Raw genomic sequence first — 23,012 nt, forward strand, 5'->3', positions numbered from 1 at the left:
GCAGGTCTGTTTCCTGTCACATTTTGTTCACAATTTAAGTTGCACCAAGTAATTTTGAGAAAGCTTATCTCTAACGCGTGCGCTTATGCGTGCATTCACGCGTGCGCTTGGCCGCTTTCTGAGCCTTGCCATGGAACTACTCGTAATGCTTAGTTTTCTTGTTGCTTATGTATGACCCTTATTCCTGGCCCGGCGTAGCTCTGTCTGTTTTTTCTTATTAGTATTATTTTTTATTTTTTTATATAGTTTTTAGTATACACAGACATAATCTTATGATTATGCGTCTTTATTCTGTATTACTTTTATTCTGTGGCATGGCCAATGTTTGGCCCTCAAAATAATTTACTTTTTGTAAATATCATGATTTTTCTTATTGTGAAATCATTAGATTGATGATGTATTTCAATGTTTAATATATGTCCATATGGGTTAATTTATAGGTTCTGAAGAAGATATCGTTATTGGCATCAAAACCTAGGTAAACTAAAACAAAATTACCTTTCAATCTCTGCAGAGATATAGTGAAAAGGCCAAACTCCCGTAAATGTAAACAAAGTAGCTGTTTCAAGTTACGTGTATGTATGAGTAGTTTATTTACCTTTGTATCTAGTGTCTTCACCCATACTGGTAAATTATTTTGTCATATTGGTAAATTTTAAAAGTAATGATTGTAAATTTATATGAAATTTAGAGAGTTCTGTTAAGTGCTAAAATTTAAGTTCATATAAATACAAAAGAGAAATTCAACATCAGAATTACATTAACATAATATTGAACCATGTCTAACTCATTTCACTCCTTCATGCAACTGTGATGTACCCCCACTGCCCCCAAATCACCCCTGTTAACTTTCCAGAATTTCTTAACCTCAAACCTTGCCTCACCATCATTCCCCAAATCCCTCAACGTGCTACTAACCTTGTATCCACAGAAAGAACTGCTGTCCACGATATAAAAACTGATCCCGACCTTATAATCCTACCTGCAGACAAAGGCTCCACCTTTGTTGTTTTGAACCACAAGGGTTACCTGGCGGAAGGACTCTGCCAGCTGTCAGATACTTCGACCTACAAACCTTGCCACAGTGACCCCATTCTGGAAATCCAGCAGGGTCTCCAGTCACGCGCAAATCCTTAGGCCCATCCCAGAAATTCTTCCTGGAGTCCGTGTCTCTACTCACCCCTACCACTCCCTGTACTCCTACCTTCTGCATGCTTCCTCAAGTTAGGAAGCCTAACCACCCAAGACACCCTATTGTGGTCAGTTACTGTGTCCCCACTGAGAGAATTTCTGCTTTCATATACAAACACCTTCAAACTATTACCCGGAACCTACCCTGCTATATAAAAGATACCATCTATTTCCTCCACCGACTCTCCACAGTTCCTGTCCCTTTACCACACGGTGCCCTGCCCATCACTATTGATGCCACCTCCCTGTACTCTAGCATTCCTAATGCCCATGGCCTTACCGCTATTGAACACTACCATTCCTAAACAACCTCCGTCCTAGTAGCCATGACCAACTATATCCTCACCCACAATTACTTCTCTTTTGAAGGCATACCTACAAACAAATCCGGGGTACGGCCATGGGCACCCACATGGCAGAATCCTTCCTAAAAACCCAGAATCCCAAACCCCTCGCCAGGTTCAGATTCATTGATGGTATCTTTGCTATCTGGATCGAAGGTGAGGACACCCTATCTACATTCCTCCAGGATTTCAACAACTTTCCCCCATTTGCTTCACCTGGTCCTACTCAACCCATCAAGTCACCTTCCTAAATGTTGCCCTCCACCTCATAGATGGCTACATCAGTGCCCCATCCATATCAAACGTACTAACACCATCAATATCTCCACTTCAACAGCTGCGACCTATTCCATACCAAGAAGTCCCTTCCATACAGCCTAGCCAGCCATGGTCATCGCATCTGCAGTGAGGAGCAGTCCCTCTCGAAATATGCTGAGAGTCTCACTGAAGCCTTCACTGACCATAATTATTCTCCCAACCTTGTACAAAAACAAATCTCCTGTGCCTTATCCTTCCGGTCTCCTACCACCTCCCAAAGTCCCACTGTCCAGGCACAGAGGAGCATTCCCCTCATAACTCAGTACCACCCAGGACAGGAGCAACTGAATTACGTTCTCCGCTAGGTTTAAGATTACCTCTCGTTGTGCCCTGAAATGAGAAACGTCCTGCCCACTATCCTTCCCACACTTCCCACAGTGGTATTCCACTGTCCACCAAACCTACACAATATACTCATCCATCCTTACAGAACCCCTACTCCCAATCCCTTACCTCATGGCTCATACCCCTGTAATAGACTTAGATGCAAGACTTGTCCCATACATCCTCCCACTACCACGTACTCCAGTCTGGTCACTAATATAACCTATCCCATCAAAGGCAGGGCTACCTGTGAAACCAGACACTTAATCTACAAGCTAAGCTGCAACCACTGTGCTGCATTCTATTTAGACATGACAACCAACAAGCTGACTGTCCACATGAATGGCCACCGGCAAACTGTGGCCAAGAAACAAGTGGACCACCCTGTTGCTGAACATGATATCCTTAATTTAAATGACTGCTTCACACTCTGTGCCATATGGATCCTTCCCACTAACACCAGCTTTTCTGAATTGCGCAGGTGGGAACTTTCCCTGCAATACATCCTATGTTCCCATAACCCTCCTGGCCTCAACCTTCGTTTGTCACTGTCATCACCCATCCAGCCTCTTCCCTGTTCCCATTCCAGCTCTACACAGCTGTCATTCCACCATCAAACCCAGTCTTTTTATTTCTCTCCTTTTCCGCTACTCCCCACCCCCACCTCCCAGCCACCCCCACCATACTATCCCTCCCCCTCCCCACCCCAGCCTCCTCCTTACCCCACCCATTCGCCACTCCCATCATGTACTGCTTCTGCTGCTCGCAGTGTGGTTTCAGTTGCCTGAGACTACAGGTGTGTGTGTGTGTGTGTGTGTGTGTGTGTGTGTGTGTGTGTGTGTGTGTGTGTGTGTGTGTGTTATTGACGAAGGCCTTAACAGCCGCTAGCTTTAATTGTAAGGGTCTTTTTGTCGGCGACTCAGCATCTCTACTCTATGGTGAACTTTCCTTTTCATAATATTGTTACATTAACATAACATGCAAATGAAACTAGAGATATGTTTTGCAATGGTGTTACATTTTTGTTGACCACTGTGCTTACACCAATGTTGCCAAATGACCACTTGTGTCCCCAGAATGGCATGTGCAGGTAGCTGCGGGGATAGTACGTTCAAATACAATGGTGAGTGCCAGGTCAAGAGTGCTCTCTCTGTAAAGCATTCCTTATTACCGCTATTCAACAGTTCTCATACAGTAGATCGATGGCTATGTGCCCAGTTTCTGTCCATGGTTAGTGGCAATGAGTAAATCCACTGCTGCAGTAGAATGCTGTAGCAGTGTACATAGCTGGCAGCAATGGCACCCTTGTTGATGCGAGATGTGTGTCCCCTCAGCAGCATGGTGTGTTTACGTCTGGGCTGGTGTACACTGCCTGCAGTCTTAAGCAGAATCCCTGGACTGTAACCCAGGAGTCTCAAAATCTAGATGAGTGTCAGGTGATTCCAGCTGAAGAGCCTTGCAGGGGTCTCACCACTCTTCGGTGGGTTTGTGCTTAGCTACCATGGGGTCCCAGGCTTAGCAGCATTTTTTTTCCTTCTGTGCTGCATGTCTGTCCTCTTGCTATTATTTTTCCCCTCCCTTGGGGAGCATGTCTGGGATGTTATTGGGAATGTTCTGCACTGTCTGTCGCTGACGTAAGAACAGTCTCACCCTTGTTTTTTGCTATTTTCCTTTCTTTGTTTCCTTCTCCTCTCATTCCTCTGCTTCGGTGTTTGAGGTTCCTCTTTTTCTTCTTCCTCCCTGTGTGCTCCTGAAGACTGGCCCATGCGTCTGACGCGTAACAGGTGACTGGGTTTTTTGGTACACGCCAGGCCCAAGGTGGGGTAATTGTCTGAGCTGTAGCCTTCCCAAATAGCCGATTGGTCCCTCTGTCAGTGTTGCAGAGGTATGACCAGAGGTGTGAACAATCACTTAAGGCAGGTGCTCCCCCTTGTGAAGGGAGCCCCCAGTTGGAAGGTGTGCACCATCGGAGACTCTGGCAATCAATGTCTACAAAATGTAAACGTAATGAGGCTAATGATTCAAGACCCTTCCCACTGCACCACGGTTCCTAGTGGTCTCACATACTGAAGACAGTCAGTCCTTTGCCACAGTCAATCCGTGTATTATTCAGAAAGGTGTCGATGCAATCGCTGGTCCTGTGAAATCCTGCTCTCGTTTACAGAATGAAACTATGCTTTTGGAGACTGCTTCTGATTCTCAAGCACAACTACTGCTTGCTGCCTCACTTCTCTGTGGCTACCCGCTCGTGTTGATGCCCATAGAACTTTGAATTCTTCCCGTGGTTTAATTTACACCAGACTTATAGATGGTCTAACAGAGGCCAAAATCCAATCTTACCTCTCTGAACAGGGTGTCATTGCCATCCATTGTGTAATGAAAAAGGTCTATTCCTCCTTAGTGCCCACTTGCACTCTTTTCCTCATCTTTGATAGAGTGGTGCTGCTGTCCAAGATCAAAGCAGGATATGAAATTATCACAGTCTGGCTGTACATTCCGAACCCAATACGCTGCTACCAGTGTCATCGTTTCAACCACACTAGAACGTCTTGTCAACACCCAGCCAAATGTGCAACCTGTGGTAGGGATGCACCCAAGGGCGATTGTCTGCCTCCTTGTCCCTGCTGTATCAACTGAAACGTCGGCCATGCCGTGTATCCTGGTGAGCGGACTGTCTAAGATCTGGAGAAAGGAAAATATGCCTTACCCAGTAGCTCGCAAGCTACTGGCTAGACGCAAACCCTGTGTTCTCCCGTCTGACACCTATAGTTGTGTTCTTGTTACCCCTCACTCCATGAAGGACATGGCCACACAGACATGCAACCTCAAATTCAGCTCTGAGGTAGTGAAATCGTCCAGTGTCAAGGTAGCATCGCCATCCCCCTGTCCAGCTGTGCAACAAACCGTCAAACTCTCGTCTCGAGGGCAAAGCCACCAGCTAGACAACTGGTGGTCCGGAAAGGGCAGCAGGAGTACTCCCATGAAGACTTCCTCCATCCCTTCAGCCAAACAACACCTGAGCCTTCCTCTAACCGGAAAGACTCGAAGAAGTCCACCAAAGGCAAATGGTCTTCTCATTCGCCAATTTGAAGATCCTCTTAGACAGTGTCGCCCCGTGGTACCTTAGCCCAGCCAGACTCCGTATCGCCAGTGCACACCACCAACCGTTTTTCAGTGTTGGACACCACAGACCCACCACAAAAGAAGCCGATGCTTCTGTGGACCCAATGGAGCAGGATCCTCCTGCTTCTGTGCCCTGTAGTAGTGACATTACGCCGGCTGTAACTCGGCAGCTGTCGGGTTGACACACCTACATCTCTTCCTCATCTTGACTGTCCCCTAATGGAACGTTCGCAACCTTCAGTCCCACAAAGAGGATGTACGGCTGTTTTTAGCATCACAGCATCCCTTTGTATTCTGCCTTCAGGAAATGAAAGTGCACCCTCAAAACCGCTTTGAGCTTTCACATTAGTTACTGATTTGTTTTGACCTTCCCCCTGATGGCATTCCATCTCATTTGGGCATCATGCTGCTCATTCATAGTCAACCCATTTCCCTGACTACCCATCTTCAAGCTGTGGCAGTTCACCTTTCTCTTCCCCATCCGACTTTTTTCCTCTCTACCATTTATGTCCCTCCGCCATTCATTATCACCAGGGCAGACTTCCTTCAGCTTATTGGGCAGCTATCTTCCCCATTTTTGCTACTCGGTGACTTTAATGCTCATCGTCCCCTCTGGGGTTCTCCCAGGACCTGTCAGAGAGGTGCGCCCTTGGCTGACCTTCTTAACCAACTTGACCTCTTCTGCCTTAACACTGGAGCACCCACTTTCCTTTCAGACTCCTCACACTCATATTCCCATTTTGATCTATACTTTTTCATTGCCCTGCTTGCCCATCATCTTGAGCGGTCTGTTCTTTCTGACACCTACTCGAGCGACCATTTCCCATGTGCTATCCATTTGCTAACTTCTACCCCATCCATTTGCATGCCCAAATGGCAGCTTACTAAAGCTGACTGGCAGCTTTACTCCTCACTGGTGACCTTCGAAGAACAAGATTCCCCAGTTGTGATGACCAGGTGGAATGTGTCTCAAACATTATCCTTACTGGTGCAGAACATTCCATTCATCACACTTCTTCTTTACCACGTCATGTCCCAGTCCGTTGGTGGACTGAGGCATGCCGTGACGCAGTTCTCATACGGAGATGTGCTCTCCGCCTTTTTAATAATAATTGTACGATGGAAAACTGCATTCATTATAAACAGATGCATGCAACATGTTGTCACGTTCTTCGGGATAGCAAAGCAGCTAGCTGGATTTCATTCACTAATTCTTTTAACAGATCCGAGTGGTGGAGGCTTGGGCGAGACCCTTGTTTTCTCTGAATCGTGAGTGCTACAATGCCACCTTTACATGCTCTCAGTTCATCCTGATCCTCCGCCCCAGGGCCAGACGCCATCCACATTCAGATGTTGCAGCACCTTTCTCTTGCGGGCAGCCACTTTCTGCTTAACACGTAAAACAGAATCTGGGCAGAGGGCACATTTCCCAGGCGCTGGCATGAAGCCACCGTCAAACTGATATCTAAGCCTGGTAAGGACAATAACCCTCCTTCTAGCTATTGCCCCATCTCTCTTACCAGCTGCATTTGCAAGGTGATGGAGTGTATGATTCATGCCAGGCTGGTATGTTGACTCGAGTCTCGCAATTTACTGACGAATGCACAGTGCGGATTTAGAGTGTGGCATTCTCCAGTTGACCATCTCATTACTTTGTCCATCAATGTCATGAATGGTTTTGTGCAGAAATCCCAGACTGTGGCCGTGTTTTTCGTTTTGGAAGAGGCCTAAGATTCCTGCTGGAGAACTGGTATCCTCCGTACTCTTTACATGTGGGGCTTCCGTGGCTGCCTGCCCTGTTTCCTTCAGGCATTTTTAAAAGATTGAGTTTTCAAGGTGCATGTGGGTTCTGCCTTGTCAGACGTCTTTTTCCAGGCAAACAGTGTGCGGCCCGCATCTCGTGGTCGTGCGGTAGCGTTCTCGCTTCCCACGCCCGAGTTCCCGGGTTCGATTCCCGGCGGGGTCAGGGATTTTCTCTGCCTCGTGATGGCTGGGTGTTGTGTGCTGTCCTTAGGTTAGTTAGGTTTACGTAGTTCTAAGTTCTAGGGGACTGATGACCATAGATGTTAAGTCCCATAGTGCTCAGAGCCATTTGAAACAGTGTGCCTAAGGGTTCCATCCTTGAGTGTCGTCCTTTTTGCTATCTCCACTAAGCCTGTAATGGCCTGTCTCCCACTGGGCATCTCCGGCTTCCTATTTGTTGACGATTTTGCCATCCATTGCAGTTCTCCATGGACCTGTCTCATTGAGTGGCATCTTCAGCAATGTGTTGATCATCTAATTACTCCTGGAGCATTGACAATGTCTTTTCACTTTTGCATTGACAAAACCATCTGTATGAATTTCTGACGACGCAAGTGGTTTCTCCCACCATCTTACCACCTTGGGCCTGTTGCCCTTCCATTCATTGAAACTACGAAATTCCTGGGGTTCACGCTCGATAGGAAACACTCTTGGTCCTCCCATGTGTCTTATCTGTTAGCCTGCTGCACACGGTTCCTCAGTGTTCTACGTGTCCTCAATGGTACTTCCTGGGTGCCAATTGAACCGCCTGCTTACATTTGTACCAGTCCCTTGTCCATTTGAAACTTGACTATGGGTGCTTTGTTTATGCATCTGAATGCCCATTCCTCTTACGCCATCTCAACACTATCCACCGTCGTGGCTTCCTTTTGGCCATGGGCGCCTTTTACACTAGCCCAATTGAGAGTCTGTATGATGAAGCTGCTAAACTACCGCTGTTCTACTGCTGTGACTTTCTCCTCAGCAGATATGTATGCTGTTTGTCTGCCAAGCATGGCCACCCATCCTATGCCTCCTTCTTTGATGATTCCTTTGATTGTCAGTATGGGGTGCATCCCTCTTCTCTGGTACCTCCTGGAGTCCGCTTTTGGCACTTGATACAGTGGCTTAACTTCACACTACCTGCGAATTCCCCAGTGGGTGTGAACCCTTCACAACCTTGGCTTTGTGAAGCGGCCCATGTTAACCTTGGTCTTCATTCACTTCCCAGGGACACTACTCCAGCCTTGCTGTATTGCTTCCGGTGACACAGCCTTTTCAATTGTGTTCTCTGCTCAGACTCACTCAGCACCCTTCAAAGTATGTTCGCTGTACACCACACATCCCTTAGTGCAGTGGGTCCAGGAAATCTGTCACCTGCTCACTCTTAGTGGAGCCAGTATGATGTTTCTGTGGGTACCTGGCCATGTCGGTCTGCCAGGAAACGAGGCTGTTGGCATTGCTGCCAAGGCTGCAGTCCTCATCCCTCAGCCTGCGAGTACGTATATTCCTCCGATGATCTCTGTGTTGCTGTCAGTCAGGAGGTGGTGTCCCTTTGGTATCGCCAATGGTCCTCTCCCAGTGGCTTGGACGACCTCCTCTCGGCCCTTCTGCCGGGAGGAGGTCATTTTAACTAGGCTGCATATTGGGCACTGCCTTTTTAGCCATCGTCATTCGCTAAGTGGCGCTACCCCACCACTTTGTACACATTGCACCCAAGTTTTAACTGTCCGCCACTTCCTGATGAAATGCCCATTTTTTAACAATTTACATTCCAGCTTGGGTTTGCCGTCTGATTTATCGGCCGTTTTAGCAAATGACGCGCGAACTGTTGAACGCATTTTACTTTTTATCTGCCAAAGCGATATGGCGAAGGCCATTTAATTTTTGGTTTTGGACCTCCATTTCTGTATGGTGTCATTTTTAGCCCTTTTTCCATGTTCCTGTTCTTAGCTGTCTTCTATTACGTCAATTGAGACTGTTGTATAGTCGTTTTTCAACTCCTCTCTGTCCTCGTGTTCTCTAGTTTTCACTTGAACGCATGTGACCCCAGTTGTTTTTTGCGCCCTAAAGCAAAGCAAAGCGAAACAAAACCAAACCAAACCAGCTGAAGAGAGGGCTTGTCATGGACCAGCCCTGCAGCCAGGCGACTAGCGCGAGTTTTGGTGTTCTCGTAAAGATAAGTCATTTTAGATTATAAAACATATAGATTAGTACTGATTACGTGGTAAATAAATGTATTAGTGTGCCGTTTAAGTGTACCATTAAAGGTTTCATTTTTCTTTACGTAATATAGCAGAAAACGCGAAAAGACCGTACAGTCGTATTTCCTGTTTACGTTCTGCTGCAGCAAATATATAGAATTTCGTTTAGTTGTTCCTTGCTCTCTCCAGCAATTTAACTTAGCGTACCTCTTCATTATTTAACTAGCATTTCCGGAAAGTAGCGTAAAGTTTAAGTTGTTGTTTCAGAAACTTTGCACTTTTGTTTTTGTTTACACACAGTTGCGTATAGGCCAAATTTGTGTAACCATATTTTCGTGTTTATCTGTAATTTAACTGATTTATTCTTAATAAACTATTACGTTTATCATGAGTGAAAAGTGCTTGACTTGCCGTAGAATTGTTAGGTCGGGGCTTTGGTGTGATGGGTGCTGTAGTTTTTTCCATGTGGGTGACTGTAGTGGCGTGGGAATAGGGGAAGTAAATGAGACTCATCAGTGGTTTTGTAGGATTTGTAGTAGAGATAGGAAGATACTAGAACAGGAGGGGAAAGTTGCCGCCCTTCAGGCTGAGTTAGACAAGGCCAGGGGAGATCTTGACAGGTTAAGGAGGGAGAAGGGTAAAGAGAGGTGGGAAGTGCCAACAGACAACAGGTGGAACAGGCCTAGAACTTTATCTGACAGCTTTATGGTGAATGTGGAAAATATATTTGACCTGTTGCTTCAGTTAGAAGCTGGTGAGCCTCAAGCAGTTGCAGGTGTAGACAGGGCACAACAAACTTTCAGCAGCAAATTGAAAAGTAAGAATGTAGGGAAATCAGTAAAGAAAATGTTGTTGTTAGGTAGTTCCCATGGAATAGGTGTTGGCCATCTTTTGCAGGATGAACTAGGATCAGAATACCAGGTCACCAATTTTTTTAAACCCAGTGCTGGTCTGGAGCAGGTGACAGAGGATTTAGGATCACTTTGCAAAGATTTCACTAAGGAAGACACCGTGGTTATAGTGGGTGGGGCAGGTTACAGTATTGACAGAGATCCTGGGTACAGTATAGAGAGTGACCTGGCGAAGATTGCATACTAGTGTTGAGTTTGTATCTGTTCTTGGGCGCCATGACCGACCTCATTTGAACTCTTCTGTCAAGAGAGTTAATTTGGAGCTGGAACGGCTGCTCATGTCGGGTGCGGGGTCACACATTGGTGTGGTTCATGTTGATTCTCTCAGTAGGTGGGATTATACTAGGCATGGCCTTCACCTCAACAGGAAGGGGAAGGGTAAATTGGCTGGGGAAATAGCAGGAAAGTTAAAGGGGGGAGGCACTGTCATGTGGTAAAATACCAGTGGTTATAGGGTTCAGAAAAGACCCTTTTTTAGGGTAGGGAGGACAGAAAGAAAGCAAATTTTAAGAGAGGTTAGAACTGAGACAAACCTTCAGTTTGAGAAAGAAACCAAAAAACATAATTCCAGCTTATTACATCAGCATAAACAGCCATTGGTTAAGAATTTTCAACTGTCAGCAGATATTTTAACTCCACCCAACGTGAAATGTCAGCTATCTTTATTGCATCAAAATATTCGAGGACTGAGAAATAAAATTAATAAATCAACTATCTGCATAAATGAATTAGTCTTCAAACCAAGCTGACATAATCTGCCTCTCTGAACATCATGTGACCACTGGTATAGAACTTTCAAGTGTTACAGGGTTTAGGTTAGCATCTCACTTTTGTAGATCAGAAATGGAGAAAGGAGGAGTTGCCACATTCATCAGGAACTGTCATAAATTTAAGAACATAGACATTCATAAATTTTGCCTAGAACAGCATATGGAAGCATGTGCAACAGAATTAGATTTTCACAAAAAATCCTTCATAATAATAAGTGTATATCGATCACCTGCAGGTAACTTTAATCTGTTTGTAAACCACCTTGAAGCTGTACTGGCCCATTTAACAACCAAAAACAAAGAAATAGTGAAACTTCCTGGCAGATTAAAACTGTGTGCCCGACCGAGACTCGAACTCGGGACCTTTGCCTTTCGCGGGCAAGTGCTTCGCAGGAGAGCTTCTGTAAAGTTTGGAAGGTAGGAGACTAGGTACTGGCAGAAGTAAAGCTGTGAGTACCGGGCGTGAGTCGTGCTTCAGTAGCTCAGTCGGTAGAGCACTTGCCCGCGAAAGGCAAAGGTCCCGAGTTCGAGTCTTGGTCGGGCACACAGTTTTAATCTGCCAGGAAGTTTCATATCAGCACACATTCCGCTGCAGAGTGAAAATCTCATTCTGAAAGAAATAGTGGTTGCTGGTGATTTCAATGTAGATTTCCTTAAAGACTCTCCCAATACGAACTTATTTGAGTTAGTAACACTATCATTCAACTTAATTCCCACAGTAAAGTTCCCCACTAGGATAGCCACTTGCTCACAAACAGCCATTGATAATATCTTTATAGAAAAGTCCAATGAACAAAATTATATTACAAAACCAATAGTCAATGGCCTCTCAGACCATGACATGCAGTTCCTTCTGTTAAATGTTAATACTGAACAGGATATAAAATCTGTTAAATCTGAGCTCAAGAGGGCAATCAGTAAGCCAAAAATTGATTATTTTAGGACACTCCTCAGAAACATTCACTGGACTGATGTTTACAGTGCTCATGGCATGAATGAAAAATATAACATTTTTGCTAATAAAGTGCTTACCTTATTCGAACACTGCTTTCCCCCAAAACTTACCAAGGTTAGAGCAAAGTCTACAAAGAAGCCATAGATTACTCGAGGAATAGGGGTATCTTGTAAAACAAAAAGAAAACTGTATCTGTCAATCCGAAATGTTTCCAATGTTGATGCTATAGCACATTATAAGAAATATTGCAAAATATTAAAGACTGTAATACGGATGTCAAAGCAAATATATTACAAGGAAAAGATAGTCATATCAGATAACAAAATAAAGACAATATGGGATATAGTGAAGGAGGAGACCGGTAGAACCAGACATGAAGAGGAACAAATAGCATTAAGAGTAAATGGTGACAGATGTGTATAGTGTTGCAGAACTTTTTAACAAACATTTTATAACTGTTACTGAAAAGATGGGGTTGTCAGGTTCGGTAGATGATGCTATGGATTACCTTAGACCAGACATTTCAAGTAACTTCCATAATATGAATTTGACCCTCACTACCCCAACAGAAATAATGTCCATCATAAAATCTTTAAAATCAGAAACATCTAGTGGGTATGATGAAATATCAACAAAGTTAATTAAAGAATGTGATTCGGAGTTAAGTAACATATTAAGCTATCTGTGTAACCAGTTGTTTATCAGTGGAATATTTCCTGAATGGCTGAAATATGCTGAAGTTAAGCCACTGTTTAAGAAGGGAGATAAAGAAATAGCATCAAATTTCCGTCCAATTTCACTGTTGCCAGCATTCTCAAAAATTTTCGAAATAGTAATGTACTAATTACATGTGGGGTCCCACAAGGTTCCATTTTGGGCCCTTACTTTTTCTTGTGTATATCAATGACCTTTCATCAGTAACATTACCAGACGCCAAGCTTGTTTTGTTTGCCGATGATACAAACATTGCAATAAATAGCAAATCAAGTGTAGTCTTAGAAAGATCAGCCAATAAAATATTTGTGGACATTAATCACTGGTTCCTAGCCAATTCTTTGTCACTAAACTTTGAAAAAACACACTACATGCAGTTCAGAACTTGTAAGGGGTGTCCCAAGAGTATATGTCTAACATACAATGACAAGAAGATAGAAGAAGTGGACAGTGTTAAATTCTTGGGATTACAGCTTGATAATAAATTCAACTGGGAGGAGCACACCACAGAACTGCTGAAGCGTCTTAACAAATCTGTTTGCAATGCGAATTTTGTCAGACATAGGGGATATAAAAATAAAAAAGCTGGCATACTATGCTTACTTTCATTCCATAATGTCATATGGGATTATTTTTTGTGGTAATTCATCAAGCCAAGCTAAAGTTTTCCGGGCACAAAAACGTGCAGTAAGAATTATATGTGGTGTGAACTCAAGAACATCCTGCAGAAGCCTGTTTAGGGAATTAGGGATACTAACTACTGCTTCCCAATATATTAATTCCTTAATGAAATTTGTCATTAAAAATATATCACTTTTTCAAACCAACAGCTCAATTCATGGAATCAATACTAGAAATAAGAATAATCTTCACAAGGATTTAAAGTCAGTTACTCTTGTACAAAAAGGTGTGCATTATTCAGGAACACATATTTTCAATAACTTACCAGCAGCCATAAAAAGCTTAACAACCAATGAAATTCAGTTTAAGAGAATCCTAAAGGATTTATTGGTGGCCAACTCCTTCTACTCCATTGATGAATTTCTTAGTAAAACCAACTTATTTGTATATAAGTACAACATAACTTCTGCACAATTTCAGTGCAGTAATGTGTTCATTGAAAATTTGTGTGTGTGTGTGTGTGTGTGTGTAAGTATAATCTAACTTCTGCACCATTTCAGTGCAGTAATGTGTTCATTGTAAATAAGTATTACAGTAGTTGTATTACATATAAATAAAAATCTTTTTTATTTTAAATTCAGTGCATTAGTATTTGTAAATTGACTCTTAGTGTTCATTAAAAAATGACGATCATTCCACTTGGGACCTGTGGAATGGTGCATTAGCTTATTTGTTTTAGTTGTAAATATTTGTCATGTATTGTTGTTTTTCTGACATGTTCCACATCCTGGAGGACCTCCTCACTACAGATCAGTTGGAATGAAAGTAAATCTAATCTAATCTAATCTACCAGTTCAAAGCTTGAAACTGCTGGGGCTCCCAAAGGCTCCCAGATCTGTGGCGTCGCCTAGTTAACAATTTGCTTTGACAAAGTAGCTTTGTGTCCGACCGGCGTGGTGATTGCACCGAGTGAATACATGGTGGTGATTGAACAAAGCTACCATCTGATCTGATGGTATACGTGCTTGCCCTGACTGGATGTGTTGGAACAGTAGCTCAGTTCCCATCACTTAACTTGCTGTGAAAAGTTGCTTCATGCTACAGCATGGATAGTCAGATTATAAAATTATTTGATAGTTGATATGTGTCATTTGCCGCTACAGTGTTGCCACATCTGTTGCCAGCTATCGCTCGGATGTAGGCGACGTATAAACATGGCGGGTCACTTAATAAATGCTGGTTGTTAATATATAATTTGAAAAAATATTGGAAGCAGGCACTATGAAATTATGATGGAAACTGGAGATACTCTGTCGACAGCTGATTTTAAGTTACCAGTGACTGAACTGTGGCAGACGATGGGTTTTGTACCACAAGAGTTTAAACTCTTGTCCTAATCTAACAACCACCTCATGATGCCCAATGTATCCAAGAATATGGAGATCAACAATCTGTGGCAGAACTCAAATCATGATTGCTTCTTTATGGCGTTTAGGGCCTAATCAAGACTGAAAAATTTCATAATATATTTGTTTGCATAGCCATCTTGTGCAGCAAAATTTCAGGTTTAGCGGTAAAAGCAACCTATAATTTCTCACTGTCATTGGTTACATGAAATTGGCTACACGGGATGCTGCATTACCAACCGATCAGTAGTCCTTCTTGGCACTTGGTTGCAGATTATAGGTGACACAAGCAGATTCCAAACAAAGAACTAACGAAAAGAAGGAAAATAAGAGCAAGTGAAAAAGTTAATATGATGATGAAAATTATGTGGCAAAGTATCAGAAATAGAAAAAGCAGTTGACTCATTAATTGAATAAAAATGATAATTCTAATTTTTGATTAGATTCACAAAATTAAAAAAATTGAATGTATTTGATGAGACTCGAACCTTCAACCTTCTACATGTCAGAATTATATCCTACCCATTATGCCACACCATTATTGCAGTAATGTGTTGCATATATGACTGCGGTGGCCTGGTCGCAATGATTGACAGTCTTCAAAAGTTCAGCTTCACACAATGTCGTGCAAACCTTATCTAACGTAAGCTGATCCCTGTGATTATAATAATTATAAATCATGCTGAATCGTGCCTTGCCTTGAGCAGAAGGATCTGATAGTGTTTGGTTAGTGCTGGTGTAAAACACGTGTATTTTGTTAGCGCGCGCGCGTGTGTGTGTGTGTGTGTGTGTGTGTGTGTGTGTGTGTGTGTGTGTGTGGAGGGGGGGGGTGATTATTGTGTGTGATAAAACAAACTTAGCATCAAGAAAGAAAGCTGGACAGGGAATTGGAAGTGAACTGACAATTTAGCTACTGTGAAGGGTTTGGGTATGACGTTGAGTGCTCTGATTGGAGGAAACTAGCTAAGATGCCTCAAGTGTCAACTATCAAGTTATTTTAATTTGACTATAGCAATTTGTCCCAACTCTACAGTTGACCATTGAATTGCTGAACACTATGCCAGTGTTATTGTAGGACCTCACTGTAAAATCATGTGGGTGGCTGGCCCACCGCCCACTGTGGCTGTCCATTGTGGTCTGCCCAAGACTGCTGCCGTAACAGTTAGGTAGTCAGAAAAATTACAATCTCCATACATAGAATTTGCTTGCAGCTATACCCACTATGAGAGTTTTCAAGGTTACGGAAGAGTCGTGGACTACTGAAAGGTCACAATGCGATAACTTATAATATAAACAAACCCTCGAATGGTTTGACAGCCATAAAGTAGTGCCAGTAGCTAAGATCAGACTTCATTGTCATGAGATATAAAGAGTGAGACAGGAGAGAGGAATGGGTGGATGAGGGGGATGGTGGGGGAAAGAAAATGCTTCCAACAGTAAACATTCGTATCTTAGATTATCATCAGCCATTTACATTCACTGCTCTTGCATTCGGGAGAATGATGGTTCAGACCTGCATCCAGTCATCCTGATATAAGTTTTCTGTGATTTCCCTAAATAACTTTAGGCAAATGCCTGGATGGTATGGTTCCTTTGAAAGGGCAGTGCTTACTTACTTCATCATCCTTCCCTAATCCATTGGGACAGATGACCTCACTGTTTGATCCCCTTCCCCAAACCTACCAACCAATCAGCCAGCCATTCACTGCTGTGTAAAGGCTGCCTCCAGGCTTAACACTGGATTGTGTTCTTCAGCTACATGCATCTTTGACACTGCTGTGTGGTTTCTAATGTCATATGCTTACTTTTCATTAGGCATAGACTGTTGTTTCTTAGCTCTCGGAATCCATCAAACAACTTCCTTGACCTGATCTTGCAAGTCTCAGTATAATAAGTTGTTGCTGAACCGAGCTGTTGATGCCATTTTTGTGCGCAATAATGTCTCAAAAGGACCTGCTTTCTTGGTCTTTTTTCCCCAATTGATTTCTGAATTGGGAAACATCTGCAATTAAACATTTCGTTTTTGTAGTAAGTAAGTGATCCCAAAATATAGTCTTACAAAACAACATTTCGTATTTAGCTTTCAGGTGCAAAGACTAAAGTTTTGTGGAAGTCCAAAATGTGAACATGCTATGTACAGTTGCACCTGCAAGAAACTCCATTCATTTAAATTCACCTGCAGCACTATAAAGTTTATCCTTGTGATTTATTGATAGCCAGGCCGTATGCTGATATTACCAGAAATTGAAGAATTTTGAAGCTGAATGGTAGATTAGTGAAATCGAGAGCAATTCATGGGTGAATAGTGACTTGTCCTTTCCTTTTTTGGTTAATATTTCTTTTTCCATGCTGATGTTTACAAACTTTTTCAAGGGCATATTAGGGTCATTGAATAAATTTAATTCTGTCAGCAGATTTACACTTTTGTCTTGGATCATCATTTTATCAATGGATTTAAATATTTTGTCTGCAGCTGTTATCACATTCTGTATTTGCTGATTTGTTTATTGCACTATATCGTTTTTTATTGCTAGAATTGTTCATTCACACAACCAATCCCGATTTACGTAGTTCTCTCTATAAATGGATTCACTTTTTCAGTGAACTGTTCTGTCTTCACTACAGTGCACAGCTCATCAGGTAACACAGTTTTGCTGGAGTGGAGATCATTGCAATATATGTCATTTCAAAGATCTGTTCTAGAACATTTGAGAGTTTGCTAGAACATTCAAAAACATTAAGTAGCATTCAGGATTATTCACAGAAGCTCGAGAACAAACTCAAATTGTTTCACTTGAAAAACACATTGGTTTGAAAGAGAGAGATGGTGATCACTTCCCTCACACCAACTCAACTACAACAGCTACCACCATTTGTGGGTAGGTTTGGAGGTATCATCAGCTTTACCCAAGAACACTTTAATTTTTATGTGCGTCTATATTGATTTCAAAGACCAACCCAGTCATCATCTTGAAGTCAAATGCTACGAACTGTGTTGGGTGTACTCACTTCCTGGACTCTAACCAGGCTGCAAATGTGTTTATGGCACTGCTGCATTATTTACAGCCATGTTAAACTTCCAGTGCCCACATGTGTTTTGATGTTCACTTATTTTTCAGTGCTGGCACCGAATAACAAAATTTGTGGATTTAGTACTTCAGAAGTTAGTCTGCATTATTGATGTCTGGCATTACTATAAAAGCAAGAAAACAAATAATGGAAAATCCAGATTGGAATGTAACAATATTATGAAAAGGATAGTTGCTAATCACCATATAGTGGAGATGCTGAGTCACAGATAGGCACAACAAAAAGACTGTCACACACTTTTAGGCAACAAGATCTTTGTCAAAAATACACACACACACACACACACACACACACACACACACACACACACACACACAAACTCAGCTTCAGCTGCCAGAGACTGTGTGTGTGTGTGTGTGTGTGTGTGTGTGTGTGTGTGTGTGTGTGTGTGTCCTTGTTGTCCGAAGGCTTATTGTGTGACAGTCTTTTTGTTGTGCCAATCTGAGACTGTGTCTCCGCTATATTGTGAGTAGCAACTATCCCTTTCATAAACCGTTACAGAGCAAGCGAACATTGATTCTGTGAGGAATATTATTAGAGCAGACCTAACTATAACATTTATAGATAGGTAGAAAATCTTTGTCATTAGGTCACCTGTAATGCAAATAACTGTGCACAAACCATAAGCTGGTATTCGGCTATTTGATCATTGGGTGCGACATTCCGTAAGAGCAGCAGCATACATTTATGCAGGTTGGCAGATGTTCACAAAAAGCAGAGATGGACACTTCTAGTAAAATAGGTGAAATACAGTAGTGAATTATGAAAGATATTATTTTATCAATGTGGATCTGAAACTAATGGTTGTTTACTGTTTGCTGTGTACTAAGTCTGTTTAGTAAGGCAAAAAATAATGGCAGCTGTGGGAAGAAGATTATCTCCTCATTCTTCAGGATACTGAACATTTGACTATATTTATTCTGGATACAAAATGCACAGTGACTACTGAATCATATGTGATGTGTTGCTCACTTTGTAGTATTGGGCCTTAATACTTCCCAAGTGCTGGCCGGTGTGGCCAAGCAGTTCTAGGCGCTTTAGTCTGGAACCACGCGACCGCTACAGTCGCAGGTTCGAATCCTGTCTCAGGCATGGATGTGTGTGATATCCTTAGGTTAGTTAGGTTTAAATAGTTTTAAGTTCTAGGGGACTGATGACCTCCGATGGTAAGTCCCATAGTGCTCAGAGCCATTTTGAAGCTTCCAAAGTGGAAACAATCAATTCCACTTACACCATAACAACTGACACCATTCATAACAGTATACGTGATATGGAGTGTGGGGGATGTGGATGTGGAGAAGCGTACCAGGAGGGGGAGAGAAGTGGAGAGGCATGGAAACGTGCTTTATCCTCTGAGCTTCTTTCGTCTTGTTGCACAGCCACTGAGTCACCTGTCATTCTTGTTCCGGTTTTGCACTACTCCACTATAGCAGGGGCAGTCAAGAATTTGGCTCACAAGCCATGCCCAGGCATGGAAGACTTAGCGTTCAGCCTGCCTGCACACTTCTTGCACTGGCATGGCTATCTGAGCATGAAGAGGGGGAAACTGGAAAGATGTCACATTTAAATGGCAATGCAGCTGCACTGTATAAGACAAGGATTTATATTTCAATGTTTCTCATCATAGATCACAAAAAGGTAATAAAAAATTCAGGTAATTTAATTACTTGTGGCATGGGGAAAATATTACTTAATTTTTATGTGGTACAAACTATTAGTGTATGGGCAGATGTGAACAACTTCGCAGATTTTTGCAATCAGGTTGCCATATAGTTGGGACTTACTTAGTTTCGTAATCAAATAAAGGTCTTACACACACTAATGTTGTTTGAAATATTGTAGCACTTTTGTAACCTCACTATGAACATGTGGAAACTTGATGCAAGGAAAACACTGTAGATGTCCTGGATAATTTTAATGTATTTAAAATGGGAATTACATTGCAGATCAACCAGTTACATCTGCACATGCGCAGGAGAACTCTCGACTGAAGTGGCAAACAAGCTTGACAACAGATATAAGATTGACAGTGTGCTCAAAACTTTTAGGAAACTAGCCTCCTAATACTTTATAGGCCACGATGAATTCTTCAAACCTCTCGTTTTCTTTAACACCAGTTAGTTCGGGAACTGTACTGTGTCAGAATGGTCTCATCTGTAACATGATTTTCTTTTTACAGCTGTTCCCCACAAATCATAAAAAGCAGTTTCTCACTTTGAATTGTCTTACTGTGGGCAGTTTGCAGTCAAGTCCACTTAAAATGAGAGGCCTGCAATCCATTCCGGGTGTTCTGACTTTTGTTTCTGCATTACTTTTTCCATCATATATTCAGCAATAGAGGGTTTTAAGTTGAAAAATCATTCTGGGTCCCATAAAATTTCACACACATTTTTCCATGCCTGCACATTTAGCATAAAGTTCTTCTTTATGCACAGAACAGTGAATCCCATCCAGCAATCATTTAATTTTTGCTCACTCACTGTCAACTAAATTTTTAAGTTCCTTCTGCATGGTGTTGTAATGTTGTTCTGTAGCAAATTTGTAATACCCATCATATGTTTCTGTATATGTATTATATCAACAAAAATAATCAGTTTTTGAAAATGTAATTGGATAGTTAAAAAAAACTCTACTCATCAAGCAGTGGCAGGAGAAGACCACACTTATAAAGGTATTTGAATTTGTAAGCTTTCAGAGCCAGTGGCGCCTTCTTCTGGCAGTGGGTTGAAGTAGAAGGAAGAGGGGTGAACGAAAGGGACTGGGTGAGGTTTAGGAAATGGGGAGAGGTCGAAAACGTCACCCAGGCCCCAGGTCAGGGGAGACTTAATGGACGGGATGAGGAGTAGTATTTCCCACTGTTGTTACACTTGATTATATTGTTGTGTGTACAGATGCTTGATGATGTTGTAATGTAACAATGAAACGGGTAGTTTAAGGGAGAGTTCAAAATTTATGGCTGAAGTGGACTTCTGTTTACTTTGAATTTTTTTATGGTTCTGAGGACAATCCCAGTGACTGTGACAGCATTAGGCCCATAAAGAAGCATAAGGCAGCCATGTGTTAAAGTGATTCTGACAATAACAATGAAGGTGATTGTGTTCTTATGAGTGATTAGTTTTGTCAAAATGTTAATAGCCAGTGCCCAAGTGATATCTGGGCACTGTCTCAAATGTATTAAGTGTGGTAGTACTAATAAAGTGCACCTAAGAGTTTGGTTTGTTCCCCATATAACATTCTCAAGGACTGTAAGACATTACACAACATCAATTTATAGTTTACTAATTTATTTATAAATATGCTTTTTGTTAAATTGAGTGCTATAATAGAAGGTTTGGCTGGCAGTTCCGGTAAAGTGACAGCAATAAATCTCCCCCCAATTGATCAGGGTTAGCTCAAAAGGGGGAAATTACAGTTTCACAAAATCAAAAATGGCAACTGCCACACTATTCAGGGAGATTTTTGGATGAAAAATGACTGTTTATCAAGAACATAGTAGATGGAAAACTTTATTCTTTTGTTAAAATATTCTTAGTAAATTATGACTCCACTTTTCTGTTTCAATATTATGGATAATTTCCTTGGAAGCTAAAAGAAAGGATGGACCAGCATGTGACATCAGAATATCGTGTACAGCAGAAAATTAAACTATTTTTCTGTCAGTAACCTTTCAACAACCAGGGAGTTCAGTTTGCGTGAAGAATATATGCTACAGAGAAAGCAATATATGATCATACAAAGTCTGTTCTGGTAGACATCAACAAGAAACATTAAGGTACAGTATATTGTGTGACATTGGTGTGGCTTGAGATGTCGAATCATAAAATTTTACTTGGAAAACTAAAATTTTATGGCCTTACAGATATATCCATGGTATGGATTGATTCAGAACTCAATAACAGAAGGTAGCATTAATAAATGGTACCAAAGGAATAAAACTTAGTTCTGAGTGAGGAAAGTTAAATATTGTGCCTAGCAAGGTTCAGTACATGACTGACTCCTGTTCTTAACCTACACAAATGATTAACTAGTGGCGCTGGAGAACTCCTCAAAAACTGTGATGTTTGCTGCTGACCAAAGTACACTGGAGAAGGGTCCAAACACATCAACAGCTGGCACAGCCAATAGGATGCTGATACACCCTGTACATGGCAACAGCATAACTATTTCTTACAAAAACTCATAAGCAATTTGAGACAAATAAAATGGCTTTACAGGTGCCAGAAGTAGGAATCAACGTACACTCACTAAATTAAACTGTCTGATATTCCTAGACATGTAATGGTCTGAGGTGCCACCAGTGGGCAGATACATTAACCTGGCCACTTCTACAAGCTTTCACTTACGATTACCATTTGCAGATTGACACATTTAGAGAGATTTCTAAATTACTTTCACTTGGTACTATCCTATCACATAATCTGCTGTGGCAATGCAGCTATGATCAAAAAAGTATTTATATTACAGACATATACCGTAGTAATATTATATGAAGTTGCTAGCTGGAGATCTATAATTATCAGAATATTCTACCAGTCCTTGGACTTGGGATTTTTACACTCACAGGCTTCCTAATCATGATTGTGGTTAATAGTAAGAATGAAATTAGGATGAACTGTGAAGTTTATGACAACAGTACTACAGGTAAAAGTAATGTTCTTTTAAACTTTTGTCCCTGTCTAGTGTTCAGAATGTAGTTTTATATTAAGGTGAAAATGTCTTTAATGGGCTGATGCCAGATGTCAGGTGCAAGATAGGAAATCAGAAATTGCCAGCTGTTTAAGACCAAGGTAAAAGAGTGTTTTTTAAGCAACTTATTATATAATTTTCATAATATTTGTGCTTTGGGATGTGAATTCCTGTTAACACTAATGTTGTTATTAAACTAGTTTCGGCCCTTTCCAATATATTGATAGCCGATAGTTTGAGATGAAATTGCTGAAGTTACATAAAAAAGTAACTACTTTTCTTTACATATAATATGTGACTGCATTAATCCTGATGAAATGTACTTTAATTTACAGATCTATTATCCGAGCATGTCTTGAGGATCTCCAAACTGAAGCATCCATTGTTACTGATGAAGAAAAGGATGTCTGCCTGCATTTGGTTACTATTTTCTACAACATTGAATTTTTGTGGCATTTAAGTGAGATTTTGTTCGTAGATATTATACCAGGTACAAAATTCATTCACAGAATTTTTACAGTTATCAGTTTGTGCTTTGTACTTATTTTTGAACCATATTTTATCATGAGATTT

At 41.7% G+C, this 23,012-nt stretch overlaps 1 protein-coding gene across 1 annotated transcript in view; it reads left to right on the top strand.

Moving 5' to 3' along the window:
- LOC126236435 (nuclear pore complex protein Nup85) overlaps positions 1-23,012 on the top strand; it is a 149,847-nt gene that overhangs the window by 28,439 nt on the left and 98,396 nt on the right. Inside the window, exon 4 of the mRNA XM_049945738.1 lies at positions 22,775-22,929. Within this exon, the coding sequence (XP_049801695.1) occupies positions 22,775-22,929 (155 nt within the window). The remainder of the gene's footprint in view (positions 1-22,774; positions 22,930-23,012) is intronic.

Source organism: Schistocerca nitens, chromosome 2 (assembly GCF_023898315.1).
Source record: "Schistocerca nitens isolate TAMUIC-IGC-003100 chromosome 2, iqSchNite1.1, whole genome shotgun sequence".
Classification (NCBI taxonomy): domain Eukaryota; kingdom Metazoa; phylum Arthropoda; class Insecta; order Orthoptera; family Acrididae; genus Schistocerca; species Schistocerca nitens.